At 40.5% G+C, this 26,334-nt stretch overlaps 1 protein-coding gene across 2 annotated transcripts in view; it reads right to left on the reverse strand.

The window, feature by feature from the left end:
- LDHD (lactate dehydrogenase D) overlaps positions 1-26,334 on the reverse strand; it is a 432,353-nt gene that overhangs the window by 18,624 nt on the left and 387,395 nt on the right. For both annotated transcript variants that reach the window (XM_069217648.1, XM_069217649.1), the window contains exon 10: positions 1,044-1,155. In XM_069217648.1, the coding sequence (XP_069073749.1) occupies positions 1,044-1,155 (112 nt within the window). The remainder of the gene's footprint in view (positions 1-1,043; positions 1,156-26,334) is intronic.

The following is a 26,334-nucleotide window of genomic DNA, read 5'->3' on the forward strand; positions in this document are numbered from 1 at the left end:
ATGCTCATACACAGAATCAACTACCAGTGCATTACCAAGGTAAGTATATAAAGCCAAGTGTAGAATTACCTTTCTTAACTCCAGCCCTACCTACCTTGACATTATAACAGTAGTGTCTGTTGTAGATGGACCTTGTTGAAGATCAGTATTTCAAACACGATATTGTTACTTCCTTCCACCCTCTAGGCCGTCAAAGACTCCTTGAAGTGACTGAAGAAGCACTGTTAGCTACATCTCTATTGAAACACAACTACTCTTCCCCACGCCTAAATACAGAAATGCTATTTGTTGCTTGTTACACAGTGATGCAGAAAGCTACAACCAGCAGGTGAGATAGCAATACAGCTCACCATGATGCCTGAGGAGTAACCTCTGAGGGCCTTAGTGACCTCACCAATGAAACTGCAAAAGTCATTATAGGCTGGAGTAGTAAATATACAGTCTACGTTTACCACAGAACACAAGGCCTTAATCACGCCTTATTTTTACAAATACAAACAGAGTGAGCTGATTGCATAGCACTGCATCTTTTATTTGTTACTTAAATAAGAGTGAACAAAGGCAGCGTTTTCTCCTACTGGCAACCTTTGGTATTATTAATTAAACTCCTTTAGTGACATTAAGGCTTTGTCTACTGGCCAGGCTCAAGGTTTGAAGGTAAAGCTCAAGTAAAAACAGAAAGACTTGTAGTATGGACAGTGAGAGTGGAATACAACATTTCACTCACTTTAACTAGTACGTGGAGCAGGAGACTTGTACAATATGTATCTTATTTAGACTTTGGGGGTGGGGTTACTCTGTCACAAACATGGCAGAAGTCCTGAACACTGTATTACAAGAGCATTTTAGCCTATGGCATTTGTAATAAGATGCTTGAACAACATATCCCATCCACCAAATTAAACACGGCCATATATCTCTACACCGCTGCTGCAGAAGCAGTCTACTGAGAACAACCCTGGCATTCTTACTGAAGCTCATTCAACAGTCCCCTGTTTCTACAGGTCAGTCAAACTCCTTTTGCATTGCTCAGCTGTTCTTACCTGGCTAGACGGTCTGTGAATAATTTCACCCTATGAACTTCATCAGGGTCATCAGGGTTCAGCACCATGATACAGTGGAAATTACCATCTCCAACATGGCCAACGATGGGACCTGTGGGGAAAAGGTAAAAATAAAAACAACGAGAAAATATGGACAAGTACTTCTATACATAGTAATATGTACACAGAAATTCCTGAAGGCTCATTAAAAAGGTAAATAACAGTAATTACTGAGCCCAAGACAACAACCACACAAACCCTATCTATGATGGGCTTAATAATGAATGCCTTGAACATTCTGACCCTCGTGTAAACAAGGTTTGCTTGAGTGTCGGAATTATAAGTAAATCAGAAAAACTGAGATAGTCAGATTTTCCACCCAATAAATTGTGGCAGGTCACATATGGCAACATTTACTAGGTGAATAAAACACAGTAAATAACGTGACATGCCTATTTTGGTCCGGTAGGCATCAAGTCCGGATGCCATGCCCGATTTAGAGGACTAAACCTGTATTTCATCAGATGAACATTAGACCCGATGATATCGTTATGTATTAGATGCGATAACTAATAACGCAATTATCAAGAATTAGTAACATAGGATATAGTATTGGTTGTCTCATAATACCAAATCTTCTCCGAGAACCAAGCCTTTTCTAGGAACCAGGCTTAATGACTACTGTAGGAACACAGGTCAATAAGTTCCAGGCACTCATGAAACACTATTGAGCTAAGTACATACTGAGGAAAGTAAGCTATACGCATCTCTGTAACAGAACCAAGCGATCTCTAAGTACTGAGGCTGCTCACATTATTGACTTCTCTTTATACATAAGCACTGATCTGTCTCCAAGTACTGAGCCACCGAAATAACCTGAAGCCACCTATGCAATAACTAAACTATATCCCCAGCTTGTTAAATATTATTCATTTCAAAAATTGTATGAGGAATTCATCATTTATAATGGAAAGTTGTCAGTTATTACTTCAGGTAAATGTTATAATTAGTATTCTTAGTAATATATATCTGTTAGAGATAGATTTCGGCAGAGCAAGCAAGCAAGCATCTAAGAAACATGTTCTCTTGTCTTTGGACTTTCACATTTGAATCAAAGGCCCATAAACCAACCCCTTTATGAGCAAGCACTGGACTTAGCACATCTACCCACCACGCTCCGAGACGCCTTTCGAATTACCCTACCAAACCCACATAAAGACCCAACACAAACTAACTTGTACAGACCACTGGCACTCCTCAATTCTGACTATCAGATATTGGCTAAGATCATAGCTGACCGACTGGCACCACTGATAGCCAACTTAGTCCACAGAGATCAAAATGGCTTTGTACCAACCCGAAGTACATCATTCAATATCTGCAGATTTTTTTTTGGCTTCTAAGACATGCACCGACACGGTGGTCTCTAGTTGATTGCCTGGTGCTCGAATTAGAGAGGGCCTTCGACTCTCTGGAGTGGCCTTATCTCTTTCAGGTTTTACAGCAAATGGGGTTTTGCCACTCAATGACTAGAGTACACAAGGGATCTCCGATTTCTCCTCCCAGCACTAAAGAGAGGGGCGAGCACCAGGGATGTCCCCTCTGCCCCCTTCTTTTTGCTCTGGCGGTTGAACTTTTAGCATTAGCTCTTAGGGAGTGGGGACAATAGTGGGGAAAACCTCTGGGGGAGGGCGTGCATGCAATATCGCTTTACGTGGATGACATCCTCATTTATTTACGCAATGTCATGCATTTGCCCATCTCCATCACCGCAACATTCACTACCTTCCCAGAACTATCTCGACTTTGAGTTAACTGGACTAAGTCCTGTATTTCCACTTTTACCTACCACACCAGATCTTGGCCCTCGTCCAAATGCGACACCAATGGTATGGCAACCGCAGACCTTTAGATATCTGGAAATCCAGACATACCGTACAGTTGATCATCTGCTAGATGGCAACATAAGGCGGGCAGTGACCTCTTTAAAGACACACATGACCTTCTGGAAAACCCTTCAGCTCTCTAAGACAGGACGGGTTTTATGTATGTATGTATGTGTGTATGTATATATATATATATATATCCCTTCATCATATTTTCATTCAATAGAACACATAATTCGGGAATTCTTATGGCATTGTTCTCGTTGCAGGATAGCACTCACCAAGCTTTACAGAGGAACTGATCAGGGCAGGTTTGCGCTTCCTAACTTCGAACTTTACTACCATGCGACCCAACTACAGTAGATGTCGCTTTGGTTGGCCAGCCGGAGTCTGGCAGACACAGCCACCCTAACCCCGGCATGGACACTTACTGACTTATTCAGCTTATTCCACCCAGGCACAAAGCACTTTGTACCAGAGGACCCATTGCTACAGACGGCGTATCGCTGCTATCGACGGAGTCTTTACCTTAATAGGGGAGTGACCCCTTATGCACCAGCGATGCCACTGGTGGGAACACTGCATGGAACACACATCACATCAACATCAGAACTGGCAGCTTGGAATGCAGCTGAGATCCATATACTTGGGGACCTATATGATAGTCACGTTCTCCTTGCGTATGACGCCTTATGGGAAGACACTAATATACCTCCTGGCAGCTTCCTCTTACACTGATCCCTCACTGGAGCACTGCAACAGGCTTGGGAGGACATAACTCATATTACCTCCTACACACCTGACACTACAATATTTGCGTGTGCTTGTTGCAGGAACACACCTGGAGCATTGGCTAGCGGAATCTCTGAGACACCACACCTCCCCTTGGCTCCACTCACGCGGCTATTGGGAGCGGCATTGTACGGGACACCTCAATAACTTATATTGGGCCTTTTGTCTCAGAACTAAACATAACTGTGTCACCTCCAGGTACCTAGATCTAGGATTTATACTAGCCAAACAATTACCCGAAGGTAGAAGAGACCTGAGGCGGCGTATTATAAGGCATGGTCCCAATCAATTGAAGCTTGGGCGCAGGCAGAGAGTGTAGCGCTCCACAGTGCGGATGCGCTGGGTCTCCGCAAATACCCTATAGCAACCCAATGAGACACAATACTAGCAGATTTGCATATGCCTCTCATAGTCAATATAGCGGGAGGACCTGATGCATTTATACACTGGGGCTGAGAGAGCTCTAACCTATGCTCACATAACCAGACACAAAACATCAATGAATGTGGTGTCAGATAATATAAGATAACACTGCCCCAGTCTGCACACCAGACAACATAATAAATCAATGGAATTGGATTCCTAGGTGCTCTGTCTATTTGCTTCACAGATGTATCAGAAAGTCTATTACCTAACAGTTAGTGTAGTCGCACACCCTCAAACCTGTAGATATTATAGTAAACCAGGACTGGCTAGTTGGTTTTTATCTTTATTATAATATAAATGATTGATCTGTTTATTGAAGACACATACCGTTGGTGGTTGCTAAATAGAGTGACATAGCATGTAACTGTACATGTAAAACATTATTCCCACCAACGGTGATATAATGCATCTTACTTATGGCGTTGTGAACAATGTCAACTATTAAAATGCATGTATCTTATCGAAGATGTTATTAACCAGAATGTGCCATTATGTACACTTTCTTGCTGTATTTTCAACCACAATATTAAAACTCAATAAAAACAGATTCAAACTAAAAAATGAAAAGGGGGTCTACCACCCATGTTTCCTGTACACATGTTATATGAGCTGATGCTGTATGTGTCTGCCAATCTATCATAGAAGGTTTCCCTGTGATGCCTTTCAAATCCCATTAAATTATTATATCAGTGGGTCTCTTGTTAAAATCAAGAACCAGATCTGATTGTTGGGCAGCATATTACCATTATAGTGTTGTTCATTAGAGATTCAGACCACACCACTAAAGATTCTAAGGGAGGAATCTATTATGTGTACTTACTCTCTCAGTTGGCAATTTACTCCTGGATGCCTGGTTCTTATGGCACTCCACATATTGATCTGGCTCAAAGAAGAAACCCAGGGGGATGGCTTACTTTTTTCTCAGCAATGGATTATTTGACATTTGAGGGGCGGCTACCCTCTTCAATATCTGATTAACAAAATAAGGAGAACGAAAATTAATCACAATACAATCATTAATCGTGGATTTCCTAGATGTACCAATCAACTTGTACTCTTCTCATCATCAAAATTTCCTTATATAAAATCTGAGTTAAACTGACCCTCCATGACAGATAGCGGACTTTCTTATTTTTTTAGATCCCTCCAGTGTTTAGATCTAGATAAATGAAAAAGAGGTAATACTTTTAGTACTATAACACAGGGAGTAGCCTCCGGAGGTAAATGAAGCATGTCTTGGGGTCATAGGAAAGAGAAATTAGCTATCTCAGTATGTTTAAAATGATCCGAAACTCAAACGTCTGGTGCAACTCAATGTGAAGGGGTTAAGTCAGTCCTGCTTGTAGATGAATGTAAAGCATTCTTAGGGCACAAAGGCATTTGAGTGCCACATTGTTGCATGGACCATTTCTGAAACGTACCAGCATTAGATTGTCCCCTCTGGCTCGGGGGTTTTGGAATTTTTTATAGATCTACAGATTCCTTGCCTTGAGAGAAGAAGGCACACCCAACCAGGTAAATCATTGTAACCTTAGTCAAATCCAGAACCTTTTTTAGCAGTGGCTCAGACTCCCAAGTTTACTTCTTACAAGGTTTAGAGTAGTTTTCACAACTATTTCAAGCGAGTCAAATTTATCTGACAGGGACTTTACAAGAAAGTCAATGTTGGTAGCCTTTTTGACTGAGAGGCATTGTTTCCATCCTCTCCTTTAAATTAGAGCTACCCTGAGCAAGTCTCGAGCTATCAGAAACAGATATTTTAGGGAAAACCAGTCCCCTTTGGGGCTCTCTTCTTCTTGGGAGGGATTGACGCAAAAGGAGGAGAAGGGGTAATAACACTTAAAGGGTTTACAAGGAAAAGATTACCCTTTAACATCCCACGCGGTAAGACCTGCAATGCACCTGCTGTCATTGCATCCCACTCTGATAGAGACTCAAGAGGAGGATTCTGGAAACCTTTATTCACTAGCCCTGTGTGGCTACTAGCTTTTCCTCTATGTTAGCAATTTCATCATTTATTAGACCCTTTGCTCCAGTAAGAAGGTTTGTAATTAAATTTGAAGAGGTTTTGTCCTTATCAGATGGGACTTTGTCGGATTTTTCTTTTATCTATCATGATAAATTGGCATTAGGTGGTTCAGATCAATGACTGCTTCGCAGAAGGGTAGCTCATTCTGGTCTCAATTGGGCTCAGATGGGCCTTTCTTGGGCCGGGCATGCGCCCATCCCGAGCAGAGGGGGAAGCGTGTGGCAATTTATAGCATTTCCCCCTTCCCCAGCCCTCAGGATTCTGGGTATTCTGGGCTCTGTAGTGCAGGTGATAGACAAAAGGAGCTCCTGCTTTGAGTCCAGCAGTGTGTCCTGTGTAACGGGGAACTGTGTAGCAATTTATAGAGCCTATTCCTCCAATAGCCATCTGGATTTTGGGCCTTGTGATAAAGGCAATAGGAGCTATTGCTCTGAATTGGCAGCATCCCCCGTGCGGTGAGGAAGCACATGTCAATTTACAGCACCTCCCCCTCCAATAGCTATCTGGATTCTGGGCTTTGTAGGGTGATGGGAGAAAGGAGCGCCTGCTTCAAGTCCAGCAGTGTATCCCCGATATCTCACTTTACATTTAAAAAAACACATAGAAATTCACTGAAAAACACACAAAGGTTAAAGGGATGTTATAGTTAGGTCAAAATGTCATTTAAAATGTAACGTTTTACAATTACAAAAAAACACTGAAATTTACCAGTTATGGTTGTCTCAAGTAACTCTAACTTGGGCCCCTGTCATGCACAATGTTGTTGTCAATGATGTCATTTCAGATGTTGCAATGATGTAATCAATGATGTCATAGAACATATCATGAGTGATGTGATATGTGAGGTAAACAGCAGTGCATGGTGAGGGTGCGAGTTATGGCTACTTTAGGGCACGAGTTATAGTTACTTGAGATAACTATAACTGGTGAATTTCATTGGTTTTGTTCATTTAAAATGTTATGTTTTAACCTTTGTTTGTTACAGCGAATTTCCAAGTTTTTTTAAAATGTGAAAAGATATAATTCCAGTTCCTAACTATAACGTACCCAAAACAATGCCAATGTTGGAACCATGGGGGGGGGGGGGGAGGGGGCTCATGGTCCCCACGGCCCCTTCCTGATCCCCAGCCAGCACCCATCCTGGGTGCGGCAGGAGCCGGTCCTGTTGCTTTGCTCTGGCGGGGGCAGTTTTTTCCTCTGTTTCTGCTGACTGGGAGCAAAGCTATGTTTCCTGACTGGGACAGTGAGGGCAGAGAATTACAAGTATATTCCTTGCCCTTACATTCTCCTGGGTGGGGAACAAGGCAGTGTACCAGAGGATGGGTTCCCTGGGACACTGTCACACTTCTGATAGGAAGGATGGGGTCCCTAGGGCCATTCTATGTCGCCGGGAGCAGGGACTTATGCCGCCTCCCTATAAAAACAACATCCCGGGGCCTTACGAAGGCTTGGGGAGGGGCCCTGCATGCCCCTCTCTAAAAATATTATTTCAGTCACAGGGGATGGGGTTCTTGGGGCCTTACAGAAGATCAGGGAGGGGGAGCATGCCCCTTTCCCCATAAAAAAAAACAAAATTGGCTCCAGGGAATGTGGTCCCCACAGCCCTTAAAATAGCTCAGGAAGAGGTATACCACGCCCCTCACCAGGCCTAGAGCGGCAGCGTATACCTATCCAGTGCCGGACATGTTTTTATATTCTTTTTCCTTGACTGGGGACTGAGTGTCCGAGTCCTAAAATGGCTGCTGCAGCATCTTTGCACTGATTTTGCAGAAGCCAACCAGATCTTATCTTTTTGTCTGTTAGATCAGTGGAGGAACCGCGCCCCTACATATTAATTTTAAACCTTAGTTACTCAAAAACTACTGAATGGATTTACACCACATCACAAAAGACATAGGGGGTCATTATGAACCCCGACGGTTCAGTCGCGCTGGCGGTCTTCTATTGACCGCCAGCACGGATCTCGGCAGTTAAAACCGCCGAGATCATAATGAGGGCCATAGTTTTTGGATCAAGATCCAGCTTTCTGCCAAATTTGGTGTAATTTGGTTCAGGTACATCTGCAGTATTGCTGTTCTGTTTTCCTATGGAGAATTGTACGGAAAAAATGTGTTTTGGGACACCACTCCTTTTTCTCTGCCCCTGCTTGACAGTCACCCTGAAACTTTCCAGGAAAGAGCTAAGGTAAATGAGACTTTTTTGAGGAATGTTTTAAAAAATTTGTCAAACAGAGCCAAAATTACTGGCAAAACTAAAATCAATTTCCTATGGAAAAATGGTCCTAACTTTTACTGGGGATCACCACTGGGATATGGATATATAGTAAGCAGGTACCCTGGTCCACCTTGCCAGGAATCCATTAAGTCTCAAAAGCTTGCTGAACCAATTTTGCATAATTATGGCAAGTTTATCTCTAACAGTGAACCAGGCCAAAACAAATATTACGGTATATGAATCACACAAAAAGAAACATACTTATTTTTACTGACAATAATAAAAAAGATTTACCACTGCATTGTAATTTCCATCTCTGGGTGTTTTTTTTCGAAGATACACGTCTAAAGCCGTTACGTTTGCAAGCAGTACTGAGGTCAAATTTTGTTTTGCCTACATGCTTGATATCAAACTTCTTAAGAAACTGATTATTTTTTATAATGCTAAATATTGTTCAACTGTTACCTAAGTTGCTGGTCTCTGGAGCACAAAGGAATACCTTTTTATACAAAGGGTAGAGAATGGCACTGCCACTTATTTTTGTCATGCAGAATTGGGGCTTGATTTTATCAGTGACCTAATTAAGCTCCAGACTCATTTACAATGGCTAAAGGTATGGATGCAAGAGGAGACCATACTTAACCTATTGTTTTATAAGATTATATTGAACTAGATAAAGCAGAAAGATTTAATGGCTGTCATATATCAAAGAAGTTAATTGTATTTAGCAAAACTCAGACTTGTATGACAAAAAAGAGAACCTCTATGCCAGCAATAAAATATATTCTAAAGTTATCCTTTACGGCCTTCTGTAATGCAAGGCGGACACATATTGAATCTTGGAAATATAGTCTTACACGAGAAGCTGATAAGCACCGCACCTCAGCATGCACTGAACCATTTATCACTTGGGTGTCAAATATGCAACATAGATTTTTTTTATCGACAAGGCTGCAGCTGAATACTGTACATTTTCTGGTTGCTTTCCCAGAGCTCAGTTCTTTTTTCAATAACTTCCCTGTCTGCTCTTGCAACTCTTCTTCTCAAAGCTCTATGCACTTTTTGTTTTTTGTAAATATTTTACTGTACTGAGAAAACATTACTTTGTATATATTTTAAGACAAGCCAATGTAGACAAGCAAAGTTTTTATTACAATCGCTCTCCTCACCCCATATTTGGTCTGTGGTAGAACTTATATACAAAGTGCAATACAATAGAAGGTCTTTTTATAACATAGGTGAGTGCACACCTTAAGCAGTGCTTAATTTGTAAATAAAAAGGTGCCAGTGCTAAAAGCTCTTCTCTTAAACATGCGGCTGCTTCAATTAAAAGTGCGAGCACATAATACTGAGGCAGCGTAATCCTGAAGCCATCTCGGGCCTCTTCAATCCATTAACAGCCACTCCCTGCCTCTTCAGCTCACTCTTGCAGCTTCCTGCTTTTCCCCTTTCAGACGCTTCTTCTTTTTTCTCTTCCTCTGTCTTTCCCACGTGTCTTTTGCTCACAGTAAATGCTTGAGACACGAAACTAAGCGCCGGCCCTCAGAAATAAGTGCCCGTGCTCAGCACCGGAAACAACAAGCACAAATTAAGCACTGGGTGGCAGATTCTTTTTATTTAATTGTATTACAAAGGATCTATTTTATACATTAAGTACTGTACTTTATATTACTGTGAACTTTGACAACCCAAGATTTTATAATTTTATCTAATGAATTGCTCTTGAGCCAGTTCGCATATTCCTTGTTCCTTGTTCCGATCATTTTAACTGCACTGTTATTTATTGTATTTGTTCTATAATTTAAGGTCACTTTTGAATGACCAAATAAAGTTTTATGTTGAAATATATTTTCAAATCACGTTTTTTTTTTTTTACCTCAACAAAGGTCAGCAAATCAGAATATATATTTAAAATCCAAAAAAGAAAACAGAAGGAAATAGAAAAACCCTACTTAGCAATTAAGAAGAGAACAACAATGAGATCATACAAATCGTATCCATTCACTAAAATAGGTCTACTATAGGGAAAAGCTTTTGAAAATGTAAAAATATTAAAAACCTATTTGTTTATTTTTGGGTGATAAAAATGAGGAAATGAAAGGCCATGCTTCGTTTACCATAAAGTTTCCATACCTAAGAAATACTGAAAGTAAAAACTGCTGTCACAGAGTTTACTGCTAGACAAATAAATACAACATGGTTGAATTCTTGTAGTCTTATTACAAGGAGTAGAAATATGATTATTAAAAGGTAATTTTCCCATGCTTCTATAACAACTCTTAGTGAAAGCACATTTGCTCTTAAAAGAACATATGCTATACCTTGTGGTCAAGCAACAGCTCAAGATATAGCTGTGATATTCTATTATCCGTGCTGAAACTGTAATCACTTTCTATTTGTCTCACTAAGGACAATCCTCTATATCATATTTCATAATAACCTTGGGGACCAGTTACTTCAATGTCATATTCAGCAGTCCTAATGTAGTTAATAAATAAGACTGGGAAGTCCAAAAAAGGTTAAGAGCACAAGTGGGGTTTTTACAAAAAGAGTAGTAAGCCTCACTGCGCTCAAAGATCGCCAATGCAATAATTCCCTCAGGCAATGCTTTAAAAAGTTAAGCAGCCGAAAACCCCAACAAATTTCTGTGGCCAATCGCAACATAGAGGAAATACAAAGACCTAGTTCTTTTTGCAAAACTTGAATAGATAACAGACAGTTCAAAGAACACAGTTTAAGCAAAATATTTATTTCCGTAGTTTTCATAAAGGATGAACAACTGAAATAATAGTTTTGATTACAAAGGCTGGGGGAGACTATGTTTAATAATGATTAAGTGATTAAAATGCCCATGGGCAAGTAAAGTGTAAAAGGGCTATAACACATTTGCAATGGATAAGGCCTTCCAGCTAATTACGAAGCATGGTGTTTATTACTAAAATCAGAGGAGCGTACTCTCCTGAGCTAAGAATACTGTGTCACAAATTTAATCTTTTCACATACTAATAACCACTTGAAAAGTATTTGCTTTCTATATTTCTTTTCCTAAATATAAACATCTTATTTCTGATGTATTCATTTGCTGAACATAATCTAAAACACACTGATGTAAATTGTTCATACAATTAAGGAGGCCTTTGTGGGTTAGATCAAAGATCACTGTATCATCTACATATAACAAGATGCATACTCTTGTTTAATTTGGGGTTGTCGCCCACTGGTTGATGTAACTTGTGTGGCAGATCATAGATGTAGAAAGAAAATAAAGGAAAAGGAAACTGACAATCCTGTGTCTGGTCATTATCTGTATACATTTTTGAAGAAAGACCAGGGTCCCCACTAAACAACACCAGGCCCCAGGTGAAGGTATGTAGCACAATATTGAGTTGCAACAGATCAGAAGGAGTCCAAGAATGTATTTCAAGATATAGCATCTTCCTGTAAGTCTAACCACAGCTCAACAGCACGTTACCTTTGTATAAAGACACCCAGTATATGTCTTTCTTTTTCTGTCACAACTCAATCAATGATGCTCTATTAATTGAAAATTAAGTACATTGTCATTCTCCTTCATGTTCCATGAAGCTACAGTAAAGGATATCCCTTCTGCCGCATTGTGCCAACTGCTATAATACACTTGTAATACGGCAGATGGGACATTTGCAACATTTATCATGGAGTATCCCATCTGCCAAAATGAGTCCCTAAATGGATTTGCAATGGAACGCAGATTAGAAAGACTTAGAAAAGCTTCATAAAAAGAAATCAGGTAATCTATAATTGAAGGGCCTCACAGACCTAAGTGTTTTGGATTTGCTGGGATATCATTATCTAAGCAGCCATTGACAATCAAACAGACCCATTTCTTCAAACACTATAGGGTAATTATTTCTTGCTTATCTGCTCTGGAGCCATTTGGGAATTGGGCAGAGGGAATTTTCTGCATTCCTTTCGCTCCGTACCACAAAAGATTTTTAACGCCTAGTTAGTTGCAATTCAGTTGCAATAATCTTTATCGTTCAGTTAGTTAAAATTGTGCTTTTATGTATCTCTGTTGAGTCATCCGTCATTACATATGAAACATTTAGCATTCCTCTGCACCAAGACTGGAATACGAGAATAGCACAAGTCAAAAACCCTGTCAACCTTATTGTAGCAAATACTCAAATATCATGCTTAATGCTCTGGCTTGGTGTCAATTTCATCGCACAATAAATACTGAGCCAGAAAATGAAGATGACTGGCATAAGCCATGACAGGGTTAGTGAGACAATTATTCGTACAAATTCTCTAAGAAAAGTGCCTGGAGCATTTACATGATTACAATGTCCCAGCAAGTACTCATAGTAAAATATGTGTGATACTTTCACTTCAGATCAATTTCATCACAATGAAAAGTACTGAGCCAAAAGGAGAATATAACAGGGCATAAACCATAGTAAAATTAGTGGTAGAAAAACTTTAAAAACAGTGCTTAATGCTTTGATTTCGTTCCAACATAAAATAAGAAGACTGCGCCCACAAAAGAAAACAACAAGTCATAACGGGTCACTAGTGTTAACACTGGAGAAACAGGAGGAGCGTTCTGCGTGCAAGTCGATGTTAAGTCTTGTAAATAAAAAGTAGTTAGTACTTAAAATAAAGAACCAAAACTAACACTAAGGGCAACAGAGGGTGTGTGCTGATTACTTATAGGTGGTAAAACCCTGCAAGAGGAAAGTGCATACTTTTGACTGCTAAATTGATTGGTGCCCTGCAACATATATAATTAACAACGATGACCTCTCTATATGCTGGCTCAATATTTACTAAACTAATGTCTCAATCAATTTGCAGGGGAAGCCAGATCGTACTAAGGAGTACTCCTTTATAATTCTATTGTTGCTAATTGTAATTCGGCAATAATCATACACTTAAGAAAAGTCCCTCAAAATATTGTGCCCTCTCCCTGAAGACAAACTATAATCGCTTGCTGACACATACAAATACCATTACTAAAAAAAAAAACTGTCTCAGCATACCTTTTCATTCCGTCATTAAAGCTGGACAACTACATATAATGTGGCAAATGTCTTCCTTTTAGGTAACTGCAGGCTCGACAAGTAGCCTCTTTGGAGCACCTCTTCTAAACAGGGGAGTTAAAGTGGGTAAAGATTTCACCTAGCCGGAAATGCAGCAATTTGAGCTTGGCCTTTAACCTAAGCAGGTCCCCTAAATATGATTGGGGTTTTAATAGACCATACAAGCCTATCATCATCCAAGCACAAGATCTCTTAGGCAGCTTTATCATTGAGATGAAATCTTTTTGTCAATGTAATTTGACTCTGTTAAAAGCTGTTGCAAAATAGTTGAGGCAGAGTGTTCCTCGGCCTCAAAGGTGGTTAGAACTAGGTTTAGGTAGTTGTGAGCCTGGGAATTCCTTTGATTGTTTATGGCCTGCAACCCAATGCTACTTAAGGTGGAACTTGATTCACTTTTTAACTTGTAACAAAGTTTCAAATAAGCACCAAGGCTGCTTACATTATGCTTCCGAAGGCCAAACTAAAGTCGAATTTGAGCTAACAAGGCATGACAATGGAGATTAAACACACATCGGTATGTCCCTGTCACAGCTTTATCAAATATTTTGTCAGGTCTTCCTCTCAAAGCCTACACTCCAAAAGTAAGGTACATGCTTAGCAGCCATAACTTGAATACGTGGCTGGGGAGACATTTGTTTTAAAGAATTTCTTAGAAAGCAAAATACAGCACTTACAGCTTTATTTCTCTTTTGAATAGCACTGCACGGATTAGTAAAGGCACCTCTCAAATCAAAGATTACGCCCAAATATTTGTACTCCGATACAGTTTTCGAAACTGAGCTGTCAAGATGAAAAATTGGTGGCAGGCATCTTTTTGTGGTCACTAGCATAGTTTTTGTTAAGGTTAACTTCATCGGCACCTGCTATTGAAACTATTTCAAAGACACATAAACTGTACATATGGCTTAAAAATAACTATTTAACTTATCCATGGAACTATCTGTGATTATTTCTGGCAGTGCTTGCATTTTATCTATGGATTGGTTTTGTGACGGTTTTCTTCTTGGTTATAAATGGTCATTACTGTGGATGAAGTCTTAACTCCATATCTTTCCTTAAGGTCCGAAGAGATTTGTCCCTTGTGAACATTTCAGCAGTACTGATTCCTGATGGGATTTTGTGGGATAAAGTTCCATTTGATATATAGAGGCCTACTGGGGTCATTCAAATTCCATGCGTTTTCAAAATTTCAATGACTGATGTAATTACACCTGGTGTTGTATCTGATGATTGGGATGTCCAGACAGTTGATTCCATGTTAACTGAAATGAAGGACTACACTGTATTTGAAAGTGATGATGTGTACACCAAAACAAAGATTTATGGGGAAATGTTCTGCTGTAACAACCGAGGATATTACTACCTGCATCTTGCAACTAGACACGGATCAGTATTCAATTACACACAGTGGAAACACTGTTCAACTCTACCTGTGGGGAACTCAAAACATTATACAGATAAATTCACTTATTTTTCGGGGCATGAACCAAAAATCCAGTCATATAATTTCAAGTTACCACCTTCTAAAATTCGGAAAATTTTGCTAACTAACACAAAGTTAATTTATTCAGATTCCTTTGTTTCCCGTCTTGCAATTGAAGGTTACGAATACTGGAAGAACAATATTGATGTAAAGAGTGTATGAGGAACACAAGATTGGCAAATTTAGGGTAGGGAAGCTTTATTTAGAGCGTGCCTTATTCCTGTACAAATGATCCTTTTTAAATGACACAATTCAGCAGACATCCTGTCTAGGGTTAGCAAAAATGAAGAAAATGAATGTGTCCAGCATCCCCACACCGGCAAAATTCACTAATTGACAGTCTTTTCTCAATGTCACAGAGGAAGAACTAGATGCAAAGGTACAGGCTGGTACCTATAACTCTTCACTTTCTAGTTCCTGCGGGAGGTTATTATGACCAATAGGCACAAATGGATGTCAGGCACGTTTTGTGAATTCCTAGGCGGGTTTCAAGATTAGCTTTCCGGACCCTCGCTTTGTCTCGGGCCGACAAAGAGGTATAGTTACAACATACAGTGTGGGTAAACTGTGCCAACAATGGCTACAGAGTAACATCTTAGCAGCAGTTAAAAAACATCTTAACATTCTTTCTGAAAATACTGACTTACATGACTTCTTGTTAGGTCCAAGAAAGCCACGCTTCAAACGATTTATGCCATGTACAATGAGATCTGGAACTTTCTCAAATAGAAGCTGCTGCGCATTTAAAGCAGATAAAGAAAATTTGGAAAAAGGCTTTAGCTGTTGTCGTCAAAGACATGAACACTCTGTCCAACAGGATTTATTCCCTTAATAACAGTGTCATCTGCGATTGACATCATTCAGAATGACATGTCCATTTAACACAATGGACAAAGTCAGCTGCGTTCCATCATGCAGTTAGGTTGGACACTACAGATTCTGAAAAATGGCCTCGTTCCTTGGAAGTACATTAACGGTAATTACTTGTTTGCTGCTTTTAATTTATCAAGGGAACAACAGACAATGGCTAAAAGAGAATCTAGTTTCACCATGCTTCACATAGAAAAGCTGGAAAAGTTGCCTTTCACAGTTGTGGAGAGTCCATCAAGAGTATGGCTCTTACATGGCATTATAAATCTGCCCATTTCCGCTTTTCATATTTCGAAATGCTTGAAACATCTTGCCGTGGGCAGATACGAGCAGCTAGGCGATCGCTATATTAAAGAAAAGTGGGAGTTGCCCTTTGAATATAAGTGTCTGAACGGCGAAACTGAGGTCTTTCTTAGCGGAAGTGAATGCAAGACTTCTGTTAGTCATTCAATGATTTGCAAACAGGTGTCCCTTCATGACCTTTGCAATGCAGAGTTTGTGAACTTGGCCTGTTTTCAGAAAGGTACTCCCGTCCCTTTGATTCAACCAGCATTTCATGAACTTTCAAATGGAAGTTATGTGGTGCTGAGCAACCAAAGCTGTTGCAGTATGCGACGAGGAATTGTCTACGCAATATCAGTCTCTAAGGTCGTAACCTGCTGCAGATATGTTTTTTTCCCACCCACACAAGAGATAAGAGTAGCAGAAATGTGGCCTCACATTAATACTACTAATGTAAAATATGACAAGCTGAGCAGACTAAAAGCGCTACTGTTCCAGAAACAAGTTGCATCGGCTAGAGAGATGTATGCACTCCAGATAGCAAGATCATCAGCTGAGATACAATCCCTATTAAATACAAATACCCCAAGCACTTCGGAGATCTGGTATCCAGAATTTTCACTGCTCAAGCACTGAGGGGACTGTCCATTTCTTTAACGAAGTTGGGTCTGGATTTGTGTCCATCTTCCAGACTGTCTTTGGAGTCATTCCTTCAGCCATCCATTCACTCTCTTCCAGTGTGTTTGGCGGCTTTCCTTTGACTTTGGCATTGATCAGTGGGATACTACTGCTGTTGTTCCTGATACCCAGTGGTTGTGCTTTCCCAGCAAAGCGGAGTGATGGAGCTACTACCACCCGCCCAACTGTGTTGTGATCGCATGGTAGTTTTTTGGTGCTCCGTTGCTGGAAGAACTGGAGCATGATTGGTCATTGTGATTCTGACCAGTCATTTGGTGTGTGCAACCGGTCTTTCACTGCACCTGGTGCCTCTTCAAGCATTTACCTTCGGTGTGTCTTGCTGTTTCACCTGTGCTTCCTGTGGACAAGAACTGCTGATGTTACCGATGAGGGTTCATTCACAGTCGTGCCCCATGAGACTGAGGCTGATCCGCGAGGCCACTTAACAAGCTGCCCTTGGTGGACTGTCTGGCTCCTTTGGGCACTTTAGATGGTGCTGCTTTTGCGGGAGATCCTGCATCTTAAACTGTTGCACACTACTGCTCCGTGGATCCATCTTCCAATCCTGTCATTGATCTGACATCTGACAATGTGGCTTCTTTCTTGGATGCCTTTCCCATTGATGGCTTCGAAGAATTCTTCAAGATCATGACTACTGTTAGATGAATTTGACCATTGGCCTATACTTAAGTTTGCAAGTTTAAAGTTTGCCAACATTGCCTTTAACTTTGGCCTGCTGTGCTTGTCATGGTCGACATTGTGTCTGTTTGTATGTTTTAGCTGTTTTTAACAAGTTTTTAATTAGCCTTCAGTTATGTTTCAATATGGTTTTAGCTTGTTTTTAGTTCAGAGCATTTTTGCTTGGGTTCATTTGCTGTCTTTGGCATCGTTAGTATGGCATCATACTTGTTCTGGCAGTGGGGAGAGTGTAGTGGATCCTATTTAGTTGTAATGGGAATCAGAAGTTAGCTTAGCCTTTTGGCTTGCAGGCCTGTGCCCCCGTCACCTAGTGACTTTTAACCTACTTAGCTTGCTTTGTTTTAGCACATTTAATTAATTCTTCCAAGATGGCTGCCATGATTATAACTAGGAAGACTGCATTTACTAAACGGTGTAGGCCGACCTTGGTGTAACTAATCAAAATGACATTGTCGGCATACAGCATATGATAAGTGTGAAATCCAGACATCAGGGGAGAGTGTCAGTTGACACTATTGAGAACAGTTGACAGCTTTGCTAAATACAGATTCAAAATAAGCAGAGCAAAAACACGCCCTTGTTTTAGGCCATTTCTTATTGATATTTTCTTCTAAGTCGAAGCACCTGTGCCCAGCCTTACCCTTGTCTATGTGTTGGTGTACAACAGCTGGATGGCCCCTAGATACATCAGCTGTTAGGTTGTCCATGTAGAACATGACTAGCTTGTTCCTTTTCTAACACTTTGGAGACAAAAGTTAATATAGATCTCAACCAATGTTCTCTCTAATTACTTTCCTCTTTGTGCAGTAAGAGATGCTTGTGAGTGACCTTTTTGCGGGTGTGTGCGGAGTATAACAAGGAGTCACTATACAGGAGGTCAAAGTAGGCGAGATACCCTTTCATATGGGGTAGGAGGAGAAAAGTGAGATAGAAGGAGGATCCATTATGATTTTATGTTTTAAAACTGGAAGCAATGCAGCCGTTACTTTGTCCTCTGTTGTGTCTCATAGGTAGCACAATTTAGAGCCTTATTTTTAGCGGACTCAGCACTAATTTTATTTAAATTTAAGGCTAAACCCCATTGCAGCACACAATTGCTTTGATAGGGAGACCGACTGAATGACTTCGCTCTGGCACAGTGATTCATTGCCGGAGGTGAGGAGAAAGAGGGTTCCCGAAGTGGGAAATGATAGGGATTGAGCACCTGAGTGATATCTAGAGGGACCGGGCACTGCTCCAATTTGAAGCTCTCAGTCAGGAATATGCCCTGGTTACAAATGAATGCTAAAGATACTTGCAGTTGGATCATGCCTTCAGGGAACATCTAAGAGAGGGTGAGGAGGTACCAGAGCCCTACTCATTGGAAGACAGGATATTGACTGAGCCGCTCCCTATGAAAGGGATTTCCATAATAATAAAAAATTGGTCAACAATGCACCGGACCCGTTAGTTCACCCGAGGGCGGCATGGGAGGAAGATGTGGGAGATCTTAATTATGAGGATTGGGGAGAGGCCCCGCAGGCCCCACGGAAGATAGCAATATGTGCCAACTTCCGGCTGGTACAACCCAAGGTGTTGCATAGATCAGATGACCCCTCAACACTGCTGTGCAAGACAGGCAGGGCATCCACACCCATGTGCCTGAGAGGCTGCAACGGGGAGGGCTCCTTCTTCCATATACTATGGGAGTGTCCAGTTATTCAAGCTTATTGGTCCCATGTTGTACAGGTGATGTCCCGGGTTTCCAAGGTAGTGATTCCTCACCAAATGGCTGATACTGGATATCTGGGGGGGAGCAGAGCATTCCAAGATATCAAGGGATATGGTTGAGATTGGCTGCTGGCATAGCTAAACGTAATATAGCCAGAACACTCCACTGGCGCAGACTGGACATCAGACTTGGACTGGTGTGGGATAGCTTAGAAGGTTGTGTACAGGGGTAGGGGTTGCCCACACAAAGGGGAGAAGGTATGGGGAGAGTATAGGGGTTGAGGTGTGTGGAGGGACAGCAGGATACTTAAAGGGAAGGATTCACCATGAATCCTGGTTGGATTGTATCATGTTATGTGGGCCGCAAAAGCACCCTGGTGCATCAATGGAGAAATCTGACGTTACGACATAGCTTTGCTGAATTGCCTAACTCTGGGTGGAAGCAATATTTGGCAGTCCTGTTGTATACCCATTCACTAGTTAAATAAAAAGAATTAAAAAAAACACCTGCTTGGATAATTTGCAAATTTGTTCTGATCACTGAAAAAAAGGTTATCTGCATATGCAGAGGAAGTCGGAAAACACACCTTAATAATCTGCTATTAAACATCTAATAAACACGTAACCCTGCAAGAGTATTTCGATCTAAGGTTTTTTAAAGATCTTTTGGAAGATTTTTTGCACTCTCATATACAAATAACATCTAAAATATCTTTAAAACAAAGAAGTTAAGAATGATACATCTTACAAGTTAGTTGGTTGGAACTACGTTAGAAGAAATGCTAGGCAATGTGAGCAGAAGCTGCAGTACGCTGTTCTGTTACTAAAGCTCACTTGCTCTCATTAATACAAGCCATGTCTTTTCTACGGAAGAACTGCTGAAATGTGGCTTAAAACTGTGACATAAGAAGAGGTATACAGGGCCGGCTTTAGGGCGGTGTGACTAGTGCAGCTGTTCCTGGCGCTGACCTGAGGTTGGGGCACTGTTTAAAAATATCACGATTTAAAAGCAGTCCTGCAGGATCCTTGTGTACCCAGCAATTTTCAAGGAACAATAAAAATGTCAAGATAACTGGTGATTAATGTTCCTGCTGGAGAGAGATCTTTGTCATGGTGGGATGAATCAAAACTGCCACTAGACAAAGAGGGATAATGTGCCTACTGCAAAGAGCATGTACCATGCAGCTCACAGAAGTGTGAGTGAACTATGTAGCGCTATGAAAAAATGAAATGCATGTCACAGAGGAGCTCTGGAGAGATGAAGGGCACTGTCGGAGGGTGGTAGTGAGGGAATTCATGGAGAAGGAAGTAATTGGAGGGTGCCAAAAAAGGCTGTTGCACCATGTGCCATCAGTGCTAAAGCCGGCATTCCCTACTAAGTAGAAAAGCCAAAAAGCAAACGTTACAGTTATTTCCTACAGAGAAGAGGAAAGGTGGAGTAGGGAAACACTGCTTTTTTTCGCCACAGAAGAGACAGGCAGTGTAGTTGCATTATTTACTACTGAACCGAGAGGTGGCAAAGGGAGAGACTGAAAAGTTCTCTGTAGAACTGTCATGATCATATGCACAAATGACATTGTTTAGCTTGTCCAATATGCTCACAGGGAAGGAAACATGAATCGCTGTTCGGCGGCATCCTCCCCCTAAACATCAGCTGATAGAAATAGGAAGTCAGATTAAATAAAAGATCAGCCATCATCAGAACTTCTATGTTCATCTCTGCCTAGAGTGTCCACTGAACACAAAGTTTTTCTATGGAAATGCTTCGCTTTGTGAAACCTTGTAGCTGTTTGCCACCAGAAGCCTGGCTTGTCAAAGTGGGATCTGAACCAAAATTGCACATTCCTGATGTAAAGAAATCATTAACCCCGGCCCCATGATGTACTGCTGTAAAAAAATTGTTGTCTGTAGATTTTCTTTTTGATTTGTGTTTTTACATTATTAGAGAAGAAATTTAGCTTGGGTAGACATTGCTGATCCGGGTTGAATTTTTCTGGACGACATTTTTAAAAAAGGTGGATGCATTGCAATGTTGATGTAATATTTCAGGAACCATGAGACCTACTGTAGTGAAAATAAGTATGTATGACCACTGACTTTGTGTTTTACCTCTGTGCATATTAGTTGTTCAATGTTCACCAGCTGCAGATTACAATTTGTATTCAGTTTAGCTGCCTATTGGCTTCATCGTGGCGTTCGACATTGCAGTTGAGACATTGCAGATGAGCTGTGTTTTTCCACATGGTAAACTAAGCTTGTGTTTTTCGTATTTTCTCTCACCGAACATGAAAGCATGATGAGGAACGCATTTTTTGTGTTTTTCTTTAGTGCAGAAAACAGTCTGACCTTGAGGGGCTTGTCTCGAAACGCTGGCTAGCTTTCGACACATTCCTGTCAAGGTTTACCTAAACAAGCCAGCATGTTTTGAATATTCACATCTGAGAGGGAAGGCCTTTTAGAAGGCTTTTCCCATAATTATTTAATCTATAAAAGGTGTCCCTAGGTAGCAGCAAGGGGAATTTTCTGACACTTCAGTCAGGAGAGGACGTCAACTGCCTGACCTCCCGTGAGGGTGGAAAAACTCTTCCTCCCAGTTGAACAGGGGTCATCAACTTGCTGGCATGAGAAAGATGAAAAGCGGTGATCTGCCCTACCGTGATGAATTATGACTTTATTCTGTGCTTGGCAGTTATGCTATAATATAAACACATATATTTGCTGTGTACATTGCAGTTGAGAATCACTTTGATATATTTTCCTTCCATTGCTGTGACTACTTTTAAACGTGTGCCTCCAACCCACTAATCTCCTCTCTCAGGAACCTCGTGGTGAAGTAATAATAAATGTCTTCTTTAAACTAAGAAGTGCATTCCAGAGATTTTTGTCAGCTCGGTCATTACTGAAAGCAAAACACCTACATACTTTATTCTGGTGTCCAAACAGTGGTTTTGGGGGTCAAGTTGTCTTATGGAGATAAAATAACTCCTCAGAGTAGCCCTTCCACCAGTTTGAAAAATGGCGGCTGTAACAGAGGAAGAAGAGACATATATAGAAATGAAACAAATAATAATGTTTTTTAATCCTTTTATGTATACGCCAAACAATGTTTACGATTTGAATATGAAAAAAATGATGTTTATCACTGCTGTTTTAGACACATTTTCATAGTTCAGTTTATTTGTTTCAGCAATCGCTTGTGGTACATTTGCAGAATGTTGAACATTTGAGAAGAGCATATTGACAGGGACATCTTTTTGTACCACAGGTTTTGCAAGTACATGTGTACGTGTACGTTCTGCGGGTAGAGGCTTTAGAAATGTTGTAGGTTTTAGCACCCCATCAGTATGGCCCCACCCAAATTCACACGGATCTTTCTTTTCATATGCATGATCCAAAACATTTATACATCTTCTGATCAAGTGGAGCACTCTTTTAATGTGTCAAGCACAGAATATGACGGTGGAAGGTCACTTAGTGGGACTGATCTCTTTAACTCACTGTACTGAAGATTGTCAAATGTGTGACAGTCAGAACTCGTTTTACACACACACACACACAGTATTTTTCTACGCAATCTTCTTCTGTCTCAGCAAATCCTTTTAGAAACTTCGCAGGTTCCGCAGTTAAAGATCCAAGCTTTGTTCCAGTGTTGCTCATAGTGTCATCACCCGTAAAAATATGTGCCTTGATAAGAACACTGGGCATCTCTGGGTCAAGATTCTTGTTCAGAACAAGAAGCAGGATCAAGTGTCTTTCCTCGCCTGTTCCATAACGTATCCATAACTCTGACAATCCGTGACTTATGAACATTGCAGCAAATCTAAGTTGCACAATAATAACATTTGTGTCATTTGACAGTACAATGACTCGAGTGGAACCATTTTGAACAGCCTACTGAACATGTGGCACAACACGAAGGTCAGCTTTCTCCAATTTAATGGCAAGTTCTTGAAAAATATTTACCTTTTGAAAATATCTTTGCAGGCACCAACTCCTAATTGACAATCATTCCACTTGCAATGATTAGAAATTCAGTGTTCACTGAAGTATCAGCAATGTTTTGGCGAGATAACATTTCCAAGTTCATTTTGTTCGATGCTGATGACCAAAATTTATCAAGTTGCACAGGTAAGGGAGTTGAATTTTTGATGCAGGCAAGGTCATTTGTTCCACTTGTAGACATTTGTCTGGTTCTCTGACATTCTTTCGCACATAGTTCAAGATATCGGTCAAAGACAATGTGCAGTTCTTGCAAAGTGCACACTGACTTTGACATTTGTATAACAGTCTGAACAACCTCTCTGAAGTTTTGCATGGATGAAATCTTGACCATTGGCAATTGTGACATAGTTCACAACAACAGCAGTTTTCAATGATGACACCTTTTCAAATTGAAATTCTTCAGGTGAAAGTTTTTTCGAGCTCTTGTACAGATTTGTGCTTCACTGGTTTGGTTGCAGTATCTCCATCAAATAATGCGTTTGTTGGAAGGAGATCATGCAACAGAATGTCCTAGATATATTCACTGCTTTCTTTTGCTACATCCATCTATCTATGTTCTTGTGAAAGTTGCTTTTTTAACCTGTTTTGTAGTGGTTAGTTGGAAGAAATTCTTACAATGCCAATTAAAGTGTGGACATTCAGCTTTAATGATCATGTCAACCAGCTTTTTCTCTTTCAATACAAATCTATCCTGCTTCAGTTCTGCCTATAGTTTTGATACATGTTGCAGAGCATTGGGTAGATGTGTCTTTTTAGCGTTATCCACATATTGTTTGGTCATGACGTTTTTTAGACGCACAGGCTCAGTCATTTCAAAGGGGTCTCCTTGCTGCTGCATGCAATGAAGAAGGCTTTCAATATGTTTATTAAAACATTCCTCTCTCTTTCCCACAAGTTTGTGGTGAGGAACAGTTTCACAGTGGTCCATTAGTTTTGAATTTGTCATCTCTTTGAAAAAATTGCAACTAGAAAGGACTTCATGATAAACTAGCTGCCACTGAGCAACATATTAACTTTTACGTGTCTGACCAAAAATTTATTTGTAGCTTTTCTGTGATCTCTGGATTGTCTGATCCAGATTCATGTCAGGAGCCACAGCATTGAACCTTCTCTCTCTGTCTTTCACCACAAAATGTCTTTGGGTGAATGTTCTGTAGAAGTACGTTTTTTCCACCTCTAGCTTCTTCACTCTTTCCAAATACCAGGACCCATACCTCAGGTAGTTTATGCAATTAAATTTGCAAAACACAGTAATCAGTGACTTGACAATCTTTACATGCAGCTCCCAATCATCTTCCCAATCAGCATGTCCCAAGTTTTTCACTAGAGCTATCATGTGTAAAACATTTCCCTGCACTTGCAAAGTTCTGATTTTTCTTCACATTGTTTGACAAACTCTACAAATTTGTTTTTCAGGTTTTCTGATTTTGAGCTAAGTGTATTGGACATTGCCTGGCTTTGCATTATGCCTTTTGATTGAAGTACACCCTGTACCTTGTTCACTTCTGAGATAAGATATGCAAAACCTAATTTGTTATTTTTGTTCCAGAAAGTATTCCAACGCAATGTTTCTACAGCCCCAGATATGAGCATACCTTATAACAAACTAATATAATGAGTTCCGCTCAATACGGACTGGACAGCTTTGCTTCCAAAGATTTCAACCTCAATAAGCGCATCGTCTATGCCACATCCACTGAGATGACTTCTTGCACCCCGCAAGACAACTTTTGTCATGTGGAAAACACCCATCATTGGATAAATATCATCAAATTCTACTGGAGTACTCATAACAAATGTCAGCTACAATACAGAAAACACCTTCATAGCAGAATATTGGCAGATAGGCTGGTCTTAACATGAGCATGCCCATCTTGAATTTTTTTTTTAGAGCTAAGTAGTTTTGTGACTGGAGATAGTGTTACTAGTAAAAACCCAACTTTCTTCAGTGGGACGATATTCTGGGAGATCAGAGCATATATTCCAGCCCACGGAGGAACTTGCTTTTCTTCATCCTTCAGTCTGCACCAAAGAAGGAATATAAAAAATTCAGTTAAATCAGTTTTGTGGACCACAGCATCAGGAAGAAGAAGATCCATGTCCTCAGCTGCCATGCCCTTCCCCCCCTCAGGTGCCAGGCCTTTTTTTGGCTATTTGGGGCAGTTCGTTCTTAGGTCCTCATAACTTTTTGTCTATGTAAGCTACCAACGCCAAATTTGAGTCCTTTTTTCCAACATCCTAGGGATTCTAGAGGTACCCAGAGTTTGTGGGTTCCCCTGAAGGAGACCAAGAAATTAGCCGAAATACAGCAAAAATCTTTTTTTTTTTTTTTTTAAATAGGAAAAAAGGGCTGCAGAAAAGGCTTGTGGTTTTTTCCCTGAAGATTGCAACAACAAAGGGTTTGCTGTGCTAAAATTACCAGCTTCCCAGCTTTCAGGAACAGGCAGACCTGAATCAGAAAAACACATTTTTCAACACAATTTTGGCATTTTACTGGGAAGTACCCCATTTTTACTATTTGTTGTGCTTTTAGCCTCCTTCCAGTTAGTGAGAGAAATGGGTGTAAAACCAATGCTTAATCCCGGACAGCTAAACATTTCAGAAAAACAGATGAAATTCTGAATCTCGCAAGGGGTCATTTGTGTAGGTCCTACAAGGTTTAACTACAGAAAACTAACGGCTGAAATAAAAAATAATGAAATTGAGGTGAAAAAAAACAGCCATTTTATTTCACGTTTTACTCTAACTTTTTACCTTGCAATGGGTTTTCATTTTATACCGGGTCTACAGCAATTCATTTGGTGAAATATAATGAGTGAAAAATAGGTGTTAGACCTGACAGCCTTAGGGTGGTCACCCCTAACTTTTTGCCTCCCTCCCTCCACTTTTTAAATAGTGTTTTTGCTGGTTTTAACACTGCACACTTTACCACTGCTAACCAGTGCTAAAGTGCATATGCTTTCTCTCTTTAAACATGGTAACATTGGATCATACCCAACTGGACTGTTTAAATTACTTATAAGTCCCTAGCAGAGTGCACTATATGTGCCCAGGGCCTGTAGATTAAATGCTACTAGTGGGCCTGCAGCACTGATTGTGCCATCCACTTAAGTAGCTCCTTCACCTTGTCTAAGGCCTG

Source organism: Pleurodeles waltl, chromosome 12 (genome assembly GCF_031143425.1).
Source record: "Pleurodeles waltl isolate 20211129_DDA chromosome 12, aPleWal1.hap1.20221129, whole genome shotgun sequence".
Taxonomy (NCBI): Eukaryota; Metazoa; Chordata; class Amphibia; order Caudata; family Salamandridae; genus Pleurodeles; species Pleurodeles waltl.